Source organism: Streptopelia decaocto, assembly GCF_964273445.1.
Source record: "Streptopelia decaocto genome assembly, chromosome: 3".
Lineage (NCBI taxonomy): Eukaryota > Metazoa > Chordata > Aves > Columbiformes > Columbidae > Streptopelia > Streptopelia decaocto.
This window is the reverse complement of record NC_138656.1, coordinates 90,164,492-90,181,111: the sequence shown is the minus strand read 5'-3', so window position 1 is coordinate 90,181,111 and position 16,620 is coordinate 90,164,492. Positions and strand designations below refer to the sequence as shown.

Genomic DNA, 16,620 nt, shown 5'->3' with positions numbered 1-16,620 from the left:
TCCCAACAAGTGTGGCAATAGAGGTCTCCAAGTTAAAAACCTGCAGTGTCATTTAAGCACACCAACAGCATTCTGACTGTTCCAGGATTTAAAGTATTGAAGGACGCAATCTAACTGTTTTCTACCGCTTCTCCTTAGTGCATGCAGGAAATGGGAAATACTAAAGCAAGGCTACTCTACGAAGCTAATCTACCAGAGAACTTCCGAAGACCTCAAACAGATCAGTATCCTTTTTGTTTTAGCTTTCACATTGAAATGACTTCTAATGCAATTTAGATGTTATAACTGCTTCAAGGAACTGCTGTGTTTGGCAGCTCACCTTATTTATTTCATTGATATTGTTGTATAAGAAATGACAGTAGAAGTTGGGAATGGTTCAGAAAAGGTTTAAATTGCTTCAGTTATAGCAAATCTACTTTGTAATGAGATCTGGCAAGCCCCATTTATTTTTGCTTTCAGAAGAGATGACTTGATAAATTCCCTATATGTAGGAAGTTAGAGTGATACTGGAGAGCTCTTGAATATTTTGTCTTTATCTCGAGTAACTGCCAGCTGAAGTTTGAAGCATTTGAACAGGAAATAATGAGCTGAATGGTAAAGTAAAATAAGCCATTGGGTCTTACTCAAGTGAAGTATGGATCTCTTCCTCTAGATTAATTATTCTGTCATTTTTTTTGAGTTGAAGTGTATGCATTCTATGAAGTGTGCGAGGACAGATGACTAGGATGGAAATATCAAAATAAACCAAACCTCTCTGACAGCCACCACTTACTTGTGTTGATGTGTGGTCATCACCATATACCTGGAAGGGGAGGGTTGAAAGAAAAATTTCCTACTGCCAATAAATAGCTTTCTTCAAAAAATACCTTTTTTGAATCATTAGGATAATGTGTAATGGCATTAATTTAGATTTGTATTATCTCCTGATTTAGTGGTGTTTCTCCACAGGTAGGATTTGCTTCACCTGATCTTACTGGAACTTTTTCACTATAATGAGACCCTGAACACCTACTGTTAAGTGAGCTGAATTCTTCCTTAGCTCTCTTAGCCTGATGATGATACAGGCAACAGAGGCTGATAAGTGGACTTAGTCATAACTGGATCTGAATTTTCTCCTTCTATATCAAAAAGTGATTTTAGTTCTTCTGTTTATTGGGTACTATGCTCCATATGCTATGCGCAGACTTTTTTTTTTTTTTGGAAGGGTTAGACTCATAATAAAATGCACTTGAGCAAAACAGATAATGTTTCTTCATATTCCAGTAGGTTTTAAATGAAACATACATACGCATGAGAAAAAGTCACTGGAACCAGATAGCACTGCAGTATTCCAGCCGTAATATTCTAGAACTTTATTTCAGCCATGAGCCTGAAATACTTTGACTAAAGCTTACTCAAAAGTAGGTCTTGAAGATGTATATTTTGTTTTTACTGCAGATAACTTGAATTCCCTGGTGCTATTGCAGGAGAAGCAATCATGCTTTAAGCTTCTCTTGTCAGATCAGGCCTAAAGTCTCATTTTTAGACTTTCAGAAAAATAATTTTGTTGACACTGTATACCTTGAAGTAACTCTATAGCCTTTTGAACAGTTGTCAGTTTCTAAGTAGTGGACCTGGTCAACTGAATATGTTTTATTGCATGTGTTCTCTTTATTAAAAATAGAGTGCCAGGAGAGAAGATGCCAGCTTTTTCTATTTTATTTGTCAGTTCCTCCATAACTTTGGCAGTTACTTACCCACTTGGCATTCATGACAAGCTGTTGTGTTATGGGCTTTTTTGCTTTTCCTCTTTGTATCACTACAAAACCAGCATTGTGTCTTACCGGTATCATTGTGGTGGTTTTTTGTATGTCAGCTTTAGCTTTGTGTTTGAAAATTGTTTTCTTTTTTTTTTTTCTGAGGGTAGATTAAATAATTTTTTTTGGTCTCTTCATTTTACTCACCACTTAAAACCTCTGTTGAGATTGCTTTAAGTTATTTTGTTAACAAGAATGCTGAAGTTTACTGATCTAAAGAAACGTAGATGTGGTCTGAAAAGTTCACACATATTGAAGTGGGATAGCAACTAAAGTGCATATTTTTTCAAAATACGCAACTTAATACCCTAGTGTAATAGCATCCTGAAAAATTAAACCCTATGAAATGTAAATACTTATGATTCTGTGTTAATAACTTTTGAACTGGAACTTTCTAATTGTTTGAAATATCAAGTGTACATTCTATGAAACTGCTAAAAATAGGGAAATATTTATGCAAAAGAACTAAAATATCTAACACCCAAACCGAAGCAGCCAAAACGTAATAGAACACTTGACAAAATAAATGTCCATCTGAAAATGTGAATTTTTGCAAATAAGTTAAGACTTTATTTGAAGAACAAATAAGTTGTTTAAAGGTATTTTATAACAAGTTTTTCATATTTTCTGTTTACTTCTTAATTAGTTCTAATTTAATACAGTTGTCCAGTAACAGCCCCAAAACATGGAAGAAAACTCCCTTTCTCTGTCTCCTCCCACTGAGATTATATAATGCAGTAATTTGTACTGCAAGTTGAAAATAAACTGAGGGAGTCCTGTTTAGTCTTAGCTAAATTTGGAAAGTTGTGGGAGTTCCATATTGCGGGAGTTCCATATTGCACGAGTTCCATATTGCACAAGTTCCATTATTCTGTAATTTGATAATATACATTGATTTTTTGGCAAAATGACAGTCCTTTGGTGTGTGTAAAGAATAATGCAATATTAGTACTAAGATAGCTGTCCGTGCTCAAGGTGCCCTTTAGAATGTAGATATATTTGGAAAGAGGTACAAAAGAATACTTTTGTTTTTACAGCTTTTATGAAGCGGTGTCTTCAGGTGACTCTTGCATACAATTTGAAACTAAATGTGGTTGTTGACGATATAATTTGATGCACAGAATGAAGGAACTGAGAGCTCTGAGTTTAGTGTTAATCTTAAGAGCTGTTACTTGGAGCTAAGGTATCTTTCCATCCATTGAGGGAAAAATTGCTATGAACTTCCACAGTGGCAATTTGAATTTTTGAATGGATAATCACATTGATGAATGAATTAGTTAAAATTTATTCTACCAGAGAATCAGCTTTACTAAAGGTGAAGTATTCACACTGCTTTGGATGAGTTCCTTTGTGAAGCTGAGAGAATAATTGAGCAAAACAACTACTTGTCCATTTATGGTTGAGCTAGTGAGTTGTCAGTTCTGGTCTTCTACATCAGTCTGTTTGCTGCTATTTCCACCTGTGCTTCAATATTTTTTTTCACTGATGTTTTAGGTTTTTTTTCCCTTTCTCTTGCTATAGTAGGGGACTTTCATGGAGAACTTATTGATCTCAGAGAACTGTTTATGATCAGCTCTTGATTAATGATATAATTTGTGCAAATCAGAGACCAGGTATATACATTTCACCTCTTATCAGAAGAGAATGCGTTTTTTCCCAAGTTATGGTGGTAAACTATACTTTATTTACCGTATGCAAGTACCTTTGTTCAAGTATTTGCAGGAACACTGTGTTACTTTGAGTATATCTTTCTCATATTGTTTACTGAGAGATTAGACTGATTAATTTTCTGTAGTAAAAAGCAGCTCCTTTTGGACACTGCAATAGCGACTGTACTGTGTAGAGCAGTTTGTTCTGTTGTTTTAAAACTACAAAATGAGATGGAGCAAGAATCTGGTGCAATTCTTTAATTTTAATAACCTGTCAGCTTTTTAGGTTAATGTTGCTATTTATCTGAATGCATATTTTTCCTTAAACAAGCTACTTGCAGAGCTGTGGAATTTTTCATCAGGGATAAGTACGAAAAAAAGAAGTATTATGATAAAAATGCAATTAACGCCTTCAATGTAAGTAAACAGTTTCACCAAGAATTCTGTCACTTTTCTTTTTTGAAAGTTGCAGAAGAGAAATGTAGAAAACTTTGCATATATGAAAATGTCTTTCACAGTTGAAAACTTCTTCATACAGAGCTAAATTCCTCCTTTTGTATCTCTTGAAAGCTATTTCTGTGTTCTGTAAGCTCAACATAGATTGTGTATTAAATTTATAACAGCAAAGCATTATGATCCAACAAATAGCTTGCTTCTGACTCCTTATATTGTGTTTTTCAGTGATGAGTAGTTCTTCAACCGTAGACTTTGAGTCCTTTTTGAATATCTTTTTCCACGTTCCAGGAATAAGATAGAATTACTGTTCCTGGTGATTTTGTCCTCCCTCATTCTCTGTAATACCTTAGTGAGAAATCCTGGGGTGTTTTGGGCCCCTCTTCTGTGAGCCTTATGGCTCTGTTGAATTCTAGACTATTTCTTGGAGCAAGGTGCACTGTTAAAGCAGACACAGGCAATGTGGCAAACCAGGTATTTGATAATGTATCTGTATGGTCACTTTGGTAAGTAGGTGAGTGCTTTTCTGGCAAAGCAGTTTTGAGAATGTCAGCCTTTACTGAAGTTCACAGCCTGTATTTATATAGGTATATGTATGCTTAAACACTCGCTCCTCTATACCTACCTTGTTCAAATATGGTCTAACATGTAACTTACTACTCCATCTGACTAGGCAGTAAACTTTGACAGGGAAATGCATGCGAAGGTGGACAGAAAAGGAGGGAGTTTATGCTGCCTCTGCTCTCTGAGACAGTGGATATTTGACCAATAGTTTAATTTTAGAAGGATAAAAAATCCCCAAACCTGGAAACCAGAGCAGTGTATTTCATTAAGCATTGCTGAAGTAGAGAGAAAATGGATTTGCTTAAGAGGTAAAATACAAATAGTGATTTGAATTACACTGTCAGTTACCCTTCCTTACTTTGATTCCAAAGTAGAAAATAGGAAGAATTGTTTAAAAATATACTTCTTTAAAAAGTTCAAAATACTCCAAAGCTCTTTCTAAACAGAAAACCAAGGTGTCTAATGTAGTAGTCCACTGCTGCCTTAATATGTTTGAAGGAGTAATTGGATTTTGCTTAGCATATTGCAGGCTAATATGAATCACTTTACTTCTCATAGCAGTAGGGATGGAATCCAGACAACCTGAAGAGATGCATGTTACTGCTGAGTAGGGAACACCATTTTATTTCTTCCTACCTAGGCTTTTCTTTCACTAACTCATGTAAATGGCACAATCTCCCTGACATAAGAACAAAATCTGATTATGAAATATTTTAGCAACAGATGACTCATGCACATTCAAATTCACCTGCATTTCTTCAAGGCCATCAAACACCAGGCTGAAGGTAGACAATCTGAAATCAGTCATAGCAAAATCATAAAAGTACACAATACTAAGTTGACCGAACCACTGTATTATAGCACCTGTAGCCCTAGTCTGACGCTTATACTGCTTACCCTCCTTGGCTCTGGTCCCAGCCCAGTGCACATGCGCCTGTGGTGGTGTGACTGGTATTCAGTGATCAGCTTTTGCATGGGTCTGGGATTGACAGGGAAGAGGGGAAGTTGCCTATGCTTCCAGCACAGGGAGGTACATGGGGAGTTTGAGAAGAATGAGGTGAGGAAGGGAGTTCTGCAGAGGTATGTGTTTCTGCATCCCCATGCAAGGGGTGGTGATGGTTTCTAAAGCTTCCTTTTTGCAGTCCTCATGACATCCTAGATACCTTCCCTCTGTCCACCCTTCCAGGAGGTGGGAACTGATGGGCAGCTGTGGAGGAAGGAGGAGATTCCTGTTTGGAACCTGCAGCACTCTGCCAAGTATTTTGGTAGGATGGAAGCACTTGCTAGCATGATACTTTAATGAGTAATAGTCTTGTGAACTGTTAAAGTGGGGTGTCTGTGCTATGTCATGGCAAGTTCTTTTCTTCTGGAAAATTTCTTTACCCCACTTGTTGGGGTGATGTGAGCTTTTAGAACACTTACTTTTTGTTACCGCCTTTGAAATAGCAATGCCTTCTTCTTGGATTAGGACCAGTTTAAGTTGGAGATGTATATACATGTTGTCATTTTGTAAAATGAGTCCCTTCTGGGTCTGAGCAAGTAATATAGGAGTGCAGAAACAGGCTTGCTGTGCCCTAAGGGTCACTTTCCTTAACCAGCGATTTCACTGAAGCGGTATTTAAAAATGTAAGTGGCTTTTCTGGATTTACTTGGCTGTGACAGGTTTCTTGTGGTAGAGTCTTCCTGTAGAATGTAAGTTGTTTTGAATAGGTTCTCTTAAAACATGCAGTACAATATTTCTCTTAGCTTAATTTTGGCAAGATCATAAGCTTTTCAAGTACAACATCTGTGTTGGTGTTAATGTATTCTGTCTGGTGGAGCCCAGGAGTACACGTCAAAGTTCGGTTCTTTGTTCTGTGGTGCTCCGGATTCGTGTCTCTTCTCTTTTATTGCGAAATGATTGTTTATAATTGTTAATTACATGAGGTGTTTTGTGTTCTGACTGAATTTCATCTTACTGAGTTTGGTTTTTAGAGACACACACTCTAACAGCAGAATTGGCGAGTGCAGAGCCAGTGGTGCCATCAAACATGCAGACTAAAAATAAGCAAATATGATTTTTTTTTTTTCCGCAGTTCACTGAAAAGCAATGTAGGGTAAAGCTACAGAAAAAAAAGGCATCTGCAGTTTTATTTGTTAGTTACATTTTAAATAGAATAATGCATTTAAGTAGAAATCAAATATACATTAGAAAAATCTAATGCTGATTGAAAGCAGCCTGACTTAAAAAAATAATTGAAGTCTATTGAAGCATAGATCTCGGAGTTTTCTGATCCATTTTTGTTGGGAAAATGTGAAATGCTGGTTCTGTATCGGTGCTCAGGACTAAATGAGTAGCACCGTTTACTCAACTGTTAAAAGTGGGTTATCAGTTAATAGTTACTCTCTTGTGTTCTTGCTCAGACTCAGTGCAGGTTTGTGACTTGTTTCTAGAAAGACCTGAGAGACTGACGCCCTGGAACAGTGGCATGTTTTTGGTTGGTTATCTGTGGTTTTGTGTTGTTTGGTACTCGGAAAGATTCTGGTATCAGGCCTAATTCTTAACCACAATCTTAGGCTTTAGCCTTGAGAAAAACCTTCCGGAATGTAGCAGTAATGGTAGCCCCAGGTAGGCAAACTGTGCTGCTCAGGGTCAGGTTGGGAGATGGAGGTAGGAAATTTATCAGAGTTCAGGCTGTGCTTGTCCCTTCTTTTCACAGCTGTACTTTCACACGTACTGGAGGTGAAACAAAAAACAGGAGCTCCAGTTCAGAATAAGCAATGGAACTGGGAGAGGAAACCTGGGAAAAAAATATCAGGGAAATGATGTATTAATTATTTTTTACTAACACTGATAATAAAGTTAAAATCAATCTGACATTTAAAGGAACATGTTAACATGGATGAGTTTTATGGGTGGCTTTCAGTTGTTTTTTTTGTTTTGCATATTTATACTTTTTTTAGAACTTCCTTGGAACAGAAACCATTTTCTAATCATTAGAAACTTTTTTAACAGTTACATATGCATTTTCTTTACAACGTTGTAAGACAAGAAGAAAAAGTTTTAGAAAAATGCTTATCAATGCAATTGTTGAAATGCTTTATTTCAAGAGCACTGCACTGTTGTAATTTTTTGAAAATTTTTCTGTTTGGCTGCTGTTAAAGTGGCAGTATTTATTTTTAGGTTTTATTCTGATCAATGTAAAGAAGAGAATTTTGAATAAATTAGCCTACCCAAGGAGGCAAACTGATTTTTTTTTTTTTTTGTACCCCATGGAAGCACCTTCAGATGCATGTCAGCTCTTCAGAAAACTCTTAGAGTTGAAATGATCTGTAAATATTTAGATAGAGTTGCAGGGTTGTGATATTATAACTAAAACTGTGAAGACAACTGTATGGTACTTACTGTGTTTTGGCAAATGTATCCTATTATGAAAGTATATTCTGTTTAAGCAGTGTAGCTCATGGCAGAGTAAGAAGTAGTATTTCTCAAGACAGCGTCTATCATCATTCTCTCCTAACATTAACAAGAGTCACACTGGTATAAAAGATCAAATTTCTCAGAAAGTAGCTCATAGTCCTATTGTGGTGAGACCTTGGTTTGTCGAGACTTCTAAAGACCAACTGCTCTTGATATGGCAACTGCCTTCCTTTTTGCTTTGGTACGATGTAATTTTGTAACAATCAGGACTTCATGTTTTTTTATGCTTTTTATGAATGCTTACATTTAAAAAGTAAAAATACTAGAGGCTGACAGGATGTTACTTGGGAATATATATACATTTGTTCTGTGAATAACACATGGTCTGGTGTTGTTAAAAGCAGGAACTTTTTTTTCACTCTTTGAATAATCAGCTTAGGAGTGACAGTAGCTCTTAGCAAGTCAACTTATTTTAAATATCCTCAGCATAATACTGTATTCCTGTACTATACTCTTCTGCCGAACCCCCTTCTCGATTTTTAGGCATCCATGAGCTGTGATTGATACAAAGTATAGCATTGAATCCAATAGAACAGACTTCACCTAGTAGTAAAATGATTAGAGTGTCTTTATAAACACAGTGCATCTAAGATACAGTAACACAAGCAATTTACTTTGTAATGTGCTGTGCTGCTTGACTGGATTTGTCCCTTAAAGCTTGTACCACACAAATGAGAGCTTGCATCACTTCTGTAACTCACTATAGACAGTTACCATAGGTCAAGTGGTGTGAAGTAATTTGGAATGTTAAAACTCTCCTTCAGGTGGGTGCTGACATGAAACTGCTCAGGAATATCATTCCACTTCAGACTTGCACCTGATTATCACTTTCAAGCATAGGCAAGTCCTTTTATATTCATTGTAGGTTTTTTTTTGTACACAACAGTCCTAGAACTGAAGGGTAAAGCATGCAAAGCAATTTCTCCTCTAACAATCTTAGTCCTTATGCCTGTTGCTTATTAAATCTTTTGTTTGCTTTGGGCTCGCATTAAACTCTCAGTGCTCCTTTAGTTTACTGTCTCCTGGAGCACTCTTAGAAGAGCACAGCTTACAATTACACAAACACTTTTCCCCAGGAATCTGAACTTGTATGCTTCAATAAATGACTTGAAGGTCTTCTTCAGAATTGTTGCACTAAATGTAAGTGAAGCAAATATGAATCTTGTTGGAGACACAAGACATATTCCAAGAGAACGAAATATAAAGCTATCGTGATTTTTTAGCAGGATAAAGTGCCTTACTATTTTAGAGAGACTCCTTATCGCAGCAGAAAATTCTGAATGTGGGTATACAAAAGGAACTCCCAAATGGGAAAACACTGTACAGGTTAGGCAGCTGTCTGCCTTAACTTGCTTCCCTTTTTGTATTTTTTTTCCACTTTTTCCCTGTTTAGGCTTTTCTCCTGTGTTCTTCTCACCAAGTCTTAGCACAATTCCAGTTACTCTCTTGTTTCTATTTTTTTTTTACCTTATTTTTTGTCTGGGATATATCGGTAATTTTCTGGATAACTTGGTATACTCTTATTTCCTCACACCACTTTCTACTACTTCCAAGAAAACCATGGATGGTGACAGTGATGGTGAGCCAGAAAAGAGAAACTTGAGTTGGTAAGACTTCTGTCTGCAGCCTGTGCATTTATATTAAGGATTTTTTTTTTTTTCCCCACTTAATTTCCTGTGGTGATATTTTCGTGGAAAACAGGGCAGATCTAGCTATTCTTGACTTTTGGGACAGGTTCTTCTCCCAGTTCTTATGGAATTTGTTACTTGTATTGGGAAAACAATGTTTACAGTAGATTTTCTGACATCCCCAGCAGCTGTAAGAGATGTTTAATGAAATGAAAATTGAATGTTTGCAGTTCATAAACATAAATTCTGTTACAGGCTGAAGAAATGACATGGTGTATTCAGGGCTAATTGTCATCTTAGTTGGATTATCATAACTTTTAATTATTTTGAAATACTCAATTGAAACTGAATATGGATGATGTACAGCTTGGTTTCAATGCAGGATGAGAAGTGTTCTCAGGAATCTATTCAGATTATCACAAGAAAGGCTCACGAGCAGACTGTGTTTTCCAGTGAGAGAGAGCAAATTTCAAGTGTTAACTGATACTTGTGACTATCATGACAAAGCAGTTATTTGACAAGTTCACTTTTTGGCCTTGTTGCTTTCCATTGATAACCTAACCAATCCTAAAACATAGCAGTTGAATCCAGAACTGAAAATGGATGGTTGCTGGAGAGATCACTTTCTAGTTTAGATGAATTTGTTCAGAGATGAGATTTACCCATATTACTGACTGCAATAATCAAACCTGAAGAGTAAGACTGCATCGCTTCCTCTCCGTACTCACATCTTTAGAAATGGCATTGTCTGCTCAACTGATGTGAAGACAGTTCCCAGTTGTATAGGAATGTGAGAGTGTAACAACTTATCAGTTTTGTATCTCTTCACTTCAGAATTAGTAATGAGTTCTAAAAAACAGAAATCCTGTTGTTTAAGAGAGAAAATATGCATATATCATCTTTCTTGTCATTGTTAAAGAATTTAGCTGATCCCAAGGCTACCTCTCTACTTACTATTCCTATTTTCTGCCCATCCTTTGACAGGTTTATCACCAGTACCTGAAATGATAGTCTGAGGTGACAACAGTGGGTGGAATTTGCTGTTGTTGAAGGGAAGGCAGCATGAAAAGGCAGAGCCCTTGGCTTGGTAAAGTCTGAACAGAGCTGATAAAAATGCATTGACTGGCTTTCTGTGCTTGAATGAGAGATGTTGCTTGGTTTTTGGTCACAAACAGAATAATTCAACATTGTGCATGTATGTGACAGGGTGAAGTGCTCAAAGGCCAACGTAGCTCAGCTTCAGCAGAAGTCATTTGTTCAGTCTGGAAATAAGGCAGAAGTATGACAAGACCAGTGGCTCCAGAACTGGTGCTCTGCATCTCCACATACTTTGGGGTGTTTGTTTTTATGAAAGTAATTTCTGAACAGAGTATTCATCTAGACTGATGATCTCTATATTGAGTCCCAAATACTTGTAATCAAAGCTATGCAACTGGTGAGGGGGAAAGACATTTGTTAATGAGGCTCATGATCTTAGATGTAGTGGCCAAGAGAAATAGCTTATTTTAGGTTTTTGGGAATTAGTAACAATCTCCCAGAATTGCTGATCAGGGGAAGTAAGCTTTAAAATAGATTATTACACAGTTTACCAATAAGCCAAGAGGAATGTGTGATTTGTAGAACCGAGGTTCCAGAAAGGCTAAAATGTGCCTAAAATACATCCTTGAGTAACGGCAACAGGTGGGATTCTTTGTGACACAGCACTGCGCTAATGAAGGGGTTTCTGGTACCCAGTCCAAATAATTTAATTTGACTGAATCTACATGCTGCTGAGTTAAAAGCATATGAAAGTGGCAAAGAGGTTCAGGAAATCAAGTTTGAATCAATCATATTTTCTGAATTTTTAAAAAACTTGGCACATCTTATTTGATGTAAAATAAAAGCTGTAAAAAGACAATATTTCTTAAACTTTTGTTTATTTTTGCATCTTGTACAATGATACCTATGCCTTACAAGTAATGAGGAGAAGCAGTGAGGTTGCTGTGTTGGGTGTTGATAAAGAATACCTATATTGGTACTATCACAAACAATTTCTGCAGCCCTTAATAAAAGTAAATACATAGGAGAATAAGGTGCACAGTTTCTCGGAATGCATATGGAAATTGCCTTATTCAGGTTGGATGGTAAATAAGCTTAAGCGGACTCTGGATATGTTCAGTCTCAAAAATTATGAACAGGCACAATCTATTTCCACTACACGGAGTGTGAATATATTATCATGTCCTGCCAGCGTTTAGAGAATAGTAAACAAAGTTTCTATATTTACGAAAGGGTGTAAATTATGTATGGAGCAGAAGTTTCATATAACTCTAAGTTCATGGAAGGAAAAGGATAATGGGTCTATGTTTTCCATGCTTTCCTAAGACATTGTGTATAATTTAAGAAGTATAAACTTAGGCAACTGGATAAAATGTGATGTGAGTTTAGAGACTCTGGTGGCACATTTTCCAGAAAGTTATCTTAAAGGAGATCAAATCCATAATACATGTACTGCACTAAAATATGTCACGTGGGCACCTTAAGAGGGGTAGATTGGGATATGATGGGGTATGTGAACAGTAAGTTTATAGTAGCTACAATTGAGAAGCATTCAGTCATTGGCTTGGAGACATGTTACCGGTTACCTCTCCCAATATTGTAAGAAGCATATTAGTTTTTCTAGTGGTTTATGAGGAATTTGTGAATCAAGTGGCATGAAGTACTTTTGAAATATGCTAATGAAGATGGGCGTCATTAGAAAGCACTGAAGTACCATACATGAATTATGACTTGTGGGCAGGGATAGCGAAAGTGGGATAAATTTATTTTGCAAGTTGGTGCTGTTAGAATTGGTCGAATTATAGGATCGCAGAATAGCTTAGGCTGGAAGGGACCTTTGGAGATCATCCAATTCCCCTAGTCAAAGTGAGGTCAACTAGAATAGGTTGCTTAGAGCTGTGTCAAATTGGGATTTTAATATCTCCAGGGCTGGGGACTCCACAGCTTCTCTCTGGGTAACTTTTTCCAGTATTGAACTGCCCCTATAAGAGGGGAAGTTTATTCTCGTGTTTCAATGGAATTTCCAATGTTTCAATTTACATTCAATGTCTCTTGGTCCTGTTTCTCAATACCACAGTCTTTCTCTCCTCCGCTAGTCTAAACAATCTCAACTGACTAAGCCTCTCCATATCTGAAAGGTGCTCTAATCGTTTAATCACCTTAGTGTCCATTTGATGGACTTGCTTCAGTCTGTCTCTCTGCAAGTCTCTCTTGTACCTGTGAGCCTGGAACTGGTCACCTTGCTAGCTCATGTCCAACTCGTCCACCAGGACCTCCAGGTCCTCTTCTGCAAATCTGCCTTCCAGCTATTTGACACCCAGTCTGCCCTGGTTAATGGGGTTATTCCTCCCCAGGTGCAGGACTTGGCACTTCCCTTTGAACTTCATGTGGTTCTTGTTGACCCAGCCTGTCAAAGGTGTTCTGAATGGCAGCACAACTATCCGGTGTATCAACCGCTCCTCCTCATTTTGTATCATCTGCAACCTTGCTGATGATGTACTCTGTCCATTGGGTGGGTGTAGATGAAGAAGTTAAATAGTTGGCCCCAGCATCAGTGCCTGGATGTACCACTAGTACTGCCCTTGAGCTGGGCTTTGCCCAACAAAGGTTAAATGAATGAGTTACAGAAGCCAGGGTGTGGATTTTCAGGCTACTCTCATGTGCAGGGTCTTGCTTTCCCCACTTCCATAAGTACTCATTCAAGGAGCAGCTCACACAGCTGGGCTGCCCAGCTATGAGTTACAATGTCCGTGTAAGCAAACTTTCTTCCAAAGCTGAAATCTGCAGTGACTGTGTTGCTAGTTTAACATGAATCATGAAAATGTAAAAGTAATTGTTCTGAAGTGTTGGGAAGCTCTCATTAAAGACAGTTTTCTCTGGAACAAATAGAGAAGACACCTATTAGGTTGGACAGGGGAAATGAAGAACACTCCAATAAGATGTTAAAAACATCTGTTTTGTTTATCCTGTGTCAACCTTTAATTAAGCCATGGTGACTCTCCATAGTATCTCAAGAGGAAGGAGAAGCTAAATAAACTAAAAAAAATGTGGGCAACAATAGGTATGGATGGTCTTGGTCAGAGTTGGAAAAATATTTTGCGCTCAAGTCTAATACTATTAAATATATCTGTATTTCCCACAACACTAATTGCATCTCTACTTGATGTAAATTTTATGAACGTCTAGAGCTCTGCACATGTCCAGAACTACAGCCAGCTTGTGCAGAAGCTTCACCATATTCCTGGAACGAGATATGGAAGGGATGGAGGAGTGGTGAGCATGTTCAGAACACTGACAGAAGAGCAGTACAGGCTTTTTTGAGAAGCCAGCTACTGCTGTGTTTTGTGAAACATGGGATGCTCAACCTTTTTATGTGGTATCCAGCAGTTAGAGCACTGAATAAGGGAGAAAATTTAGTAACTTTTAAAAAAGTCTTACCATTTAGCCTAAAGAACTTCTGCAGAAATTCCTAGATGAAGGTTATTAATAGTGCATTAGTATACTCCTTTACTCCTTATACTCCTTTCTGTATTTTGATAAGAAGTCTCTTTCAAAAAATAGTAAGCAATTGGTTTTGTGTTTATATGCATCTAATAGTCTGTAATTTCTGCTGATTTAAAATAGGATACTAATTTTAGTCTTGTCATAATTTGTTGGAGATGTATGGTAATAAGGTCAAAAGGAAATGAGAAAAACATGTATTGTAGCTGAACTTAAAACCTGTAAAATGAGTGTAGAGTAGTTGTCTTCTTATTAGGGTATCTCCCTCTATTGTGTGCATATAAAACGGCCACTCGAGGGCACCTTTGTATTTGGTTCAGCTGCTGATTTCCTGACTATATTGTCATAGTTTGGTAACACAATCACTTTTAATCTCTTGAATCTTCTAAGTGATAGCACCCTAAATTTCATGTTTAAATTGAAACTTAATACAGGTTTCCAATGCTTTAACTTGAACTCTTTTTAATAAAAGGCTGAATAACAACATGCATTGCATCAGGAACAGGATTTAGTAAAAACTACAAATAAAATTTGATTAAAACTTTATTTATTACATAGACCTTAATGACTGTGTTTGTACAACTGTTATCTACCGTCAGAAATATGTTAGTACAAAGTGGACTAAAGTAAAATCCTTCTTAGGTTTCGTATGTTATGCTTTCTGATAGATTTAGTGCTTCCTTAAGCTTACCTTTTTCACTTGAAATTGTAGCCTGGTGCATAGACTATATCACAGCCATGAGGCCAAATAGTGTTTGTTTTGATGCTTTAATGTGAACTGTTGACATAGTATGTGTTTGGATAGTGCACTACTAAGTTATAACTTAATAGTATAGAAGTTTTGAATGGACAAAATAGGGACAGGTAACACATTGCCATGTAAGAGGACAGGGAACTGGAGAAATATTGTAAATCTGCAGATCCTTTCATTCTGATCTTATGATTTTTGTGACCCAAAGAGTTTCTCACAGAGCATAGGTGCAAATGAAATCTTATGGTACAATTGCAAGTGTATGTATTTTCTTGCTCAGCACTGAGTGTTCATGATGCTTTAAAGACAGTATTGAGTTTCATTGTGCAAAATGGTTATTTTTATTTTATCAGCTTTCTAAAAGGGAGTTCCAAAACACAAAGAATAGAAGGAATTGCTAAAATGAAATGATTACCAGTCCTTTGGTCTGAAATGCGATCGAAATTTTGTGGACATATGAGTATAAATGTGGAAACTTAAGGAACAGCTGTTAGCCTTCATTCCCTATTTTAGGTAATTCTCAATTAACTTTTTAAACAAAAGACCCATCGACTCTTAAATTAAGAATTAAATGAAATATTCTGATGCTAGTTGTCAGTTTGTGACACATTCTTAATGCACACAAGCACATGGACTTTATTCTTTTTCTAGCAGCATCTAAAGTTGGTTGCAGGCGTTGCCATCATTTTTGTCTGGTACTATGAAGTGCCAATAATCAAGGCCATCTTAGTTGGTGATTTTCCAGAACATAGTGCTAACGTATGTTATCAGAGCAGATCAGTGTGTGCTTCTTTAATTGAATTCTGGAAGATGGCTGGAAATTACTTTTTAGATTTTGATGTAGAAATGTAGATGAACTTACTGGTTTACACATGTAGCCAAAAGTGGGAAGGTTTTGGTCACTTGTCTTTAGTAGTTGTGACGACAAATCTTACTCTTTTGCTCAAATGTCTTTTTCCATTGGATCTAAATTAAACAAAGATATTGTCTACCTTTCCTGCTGTCTGCTCTTCAAACTTCATAATTGCCCAGCTTTTCTAGAAACTGATACTTTAGCTTTTTTCTCTTTGTTTCCACTGGAATGTAACAATTGGATTAAAATTGCCAAATTAGAAAAGTGATAACAGAAGCCAATTATTGCTGTGGTGTAGCAATTTTTTGCAAACCAGATTGTTTTTTCCTACTCTAAAGAGGGGATGTCTGCTTGTAAACAACACTATTTTCAGGTACTCTAACTTGGACCCAAGCGTGGAGTGATCTTCTTTTACTGATGCTTCTGATCAGGCTTATAGAAACAATTAATTATTTATAAAGGCTGATAAATACCCAATAGAAAACCCATATGTTACTTTGATGTGGGATGACATAGTGCTGCATTTCAGTGATCTCAGTCTCCTAAAAAACATTTTTGAAGTTATTATTGCAACCTTACTTGGCGATCCTGAGTGGTGATCAGGGTTCTGCTATAAATATTTAAAGTGCATTTATGGCTTTCAACTAATTAAAGGCGGGTTCACCAGGACTTACTCTGGAGTGAGATGCCTCTATGTGTCACGGGTGAGTGGTTTGACCTGGGGTTAGTCTAACCTCAGCGCTCCCACTGCTGGCCACGAATGTGGAAATAGGTCACCGAGAGATGCTTTCTCAGTTGCCATTCCAAGCAAACTAGTGAATCTCTTTTGACTACAAACAGGAACAGCTCTGTGAGCTGCTTTAGCACTGCAGTAGTTTCAAAAACAAAGGTTTACTGGAACTATAAGCCAGGAACACACAACTTGTC

The 16,620-nt window shown here is 37.0% G+C and overlaps 1 protein-coding gene across 4 annotated transcripts in view; it reads left to right on the top strand.

Annotated features, from left to right (window-relative positions):
* SMAP1 (small ArfGAP 1) overlaps positions 1 to 16,620 on the top strand; it is a 92,832-nt gene that overhangs the window by 26,929 nt on the left and 49,283 nt on the right. For all 4 annotated transcript variants that reach the window (XM_082047412.1, XM_082047411.1, XM_082047410.1 and 1 more), the window contains exons 3-4: positions 139 to 224; positions 3,787 to 3,862. In XM_082047412.1, the coding sequence (XP_081903538.1) occupies positions 139 to 224; positions 3,787 to 3,862 (162 nt within the window). The remainder of the gene's footprint in view (positions 1 to 138; positions 225 to 3,786; positions 3,863 to 16,620) is intronic.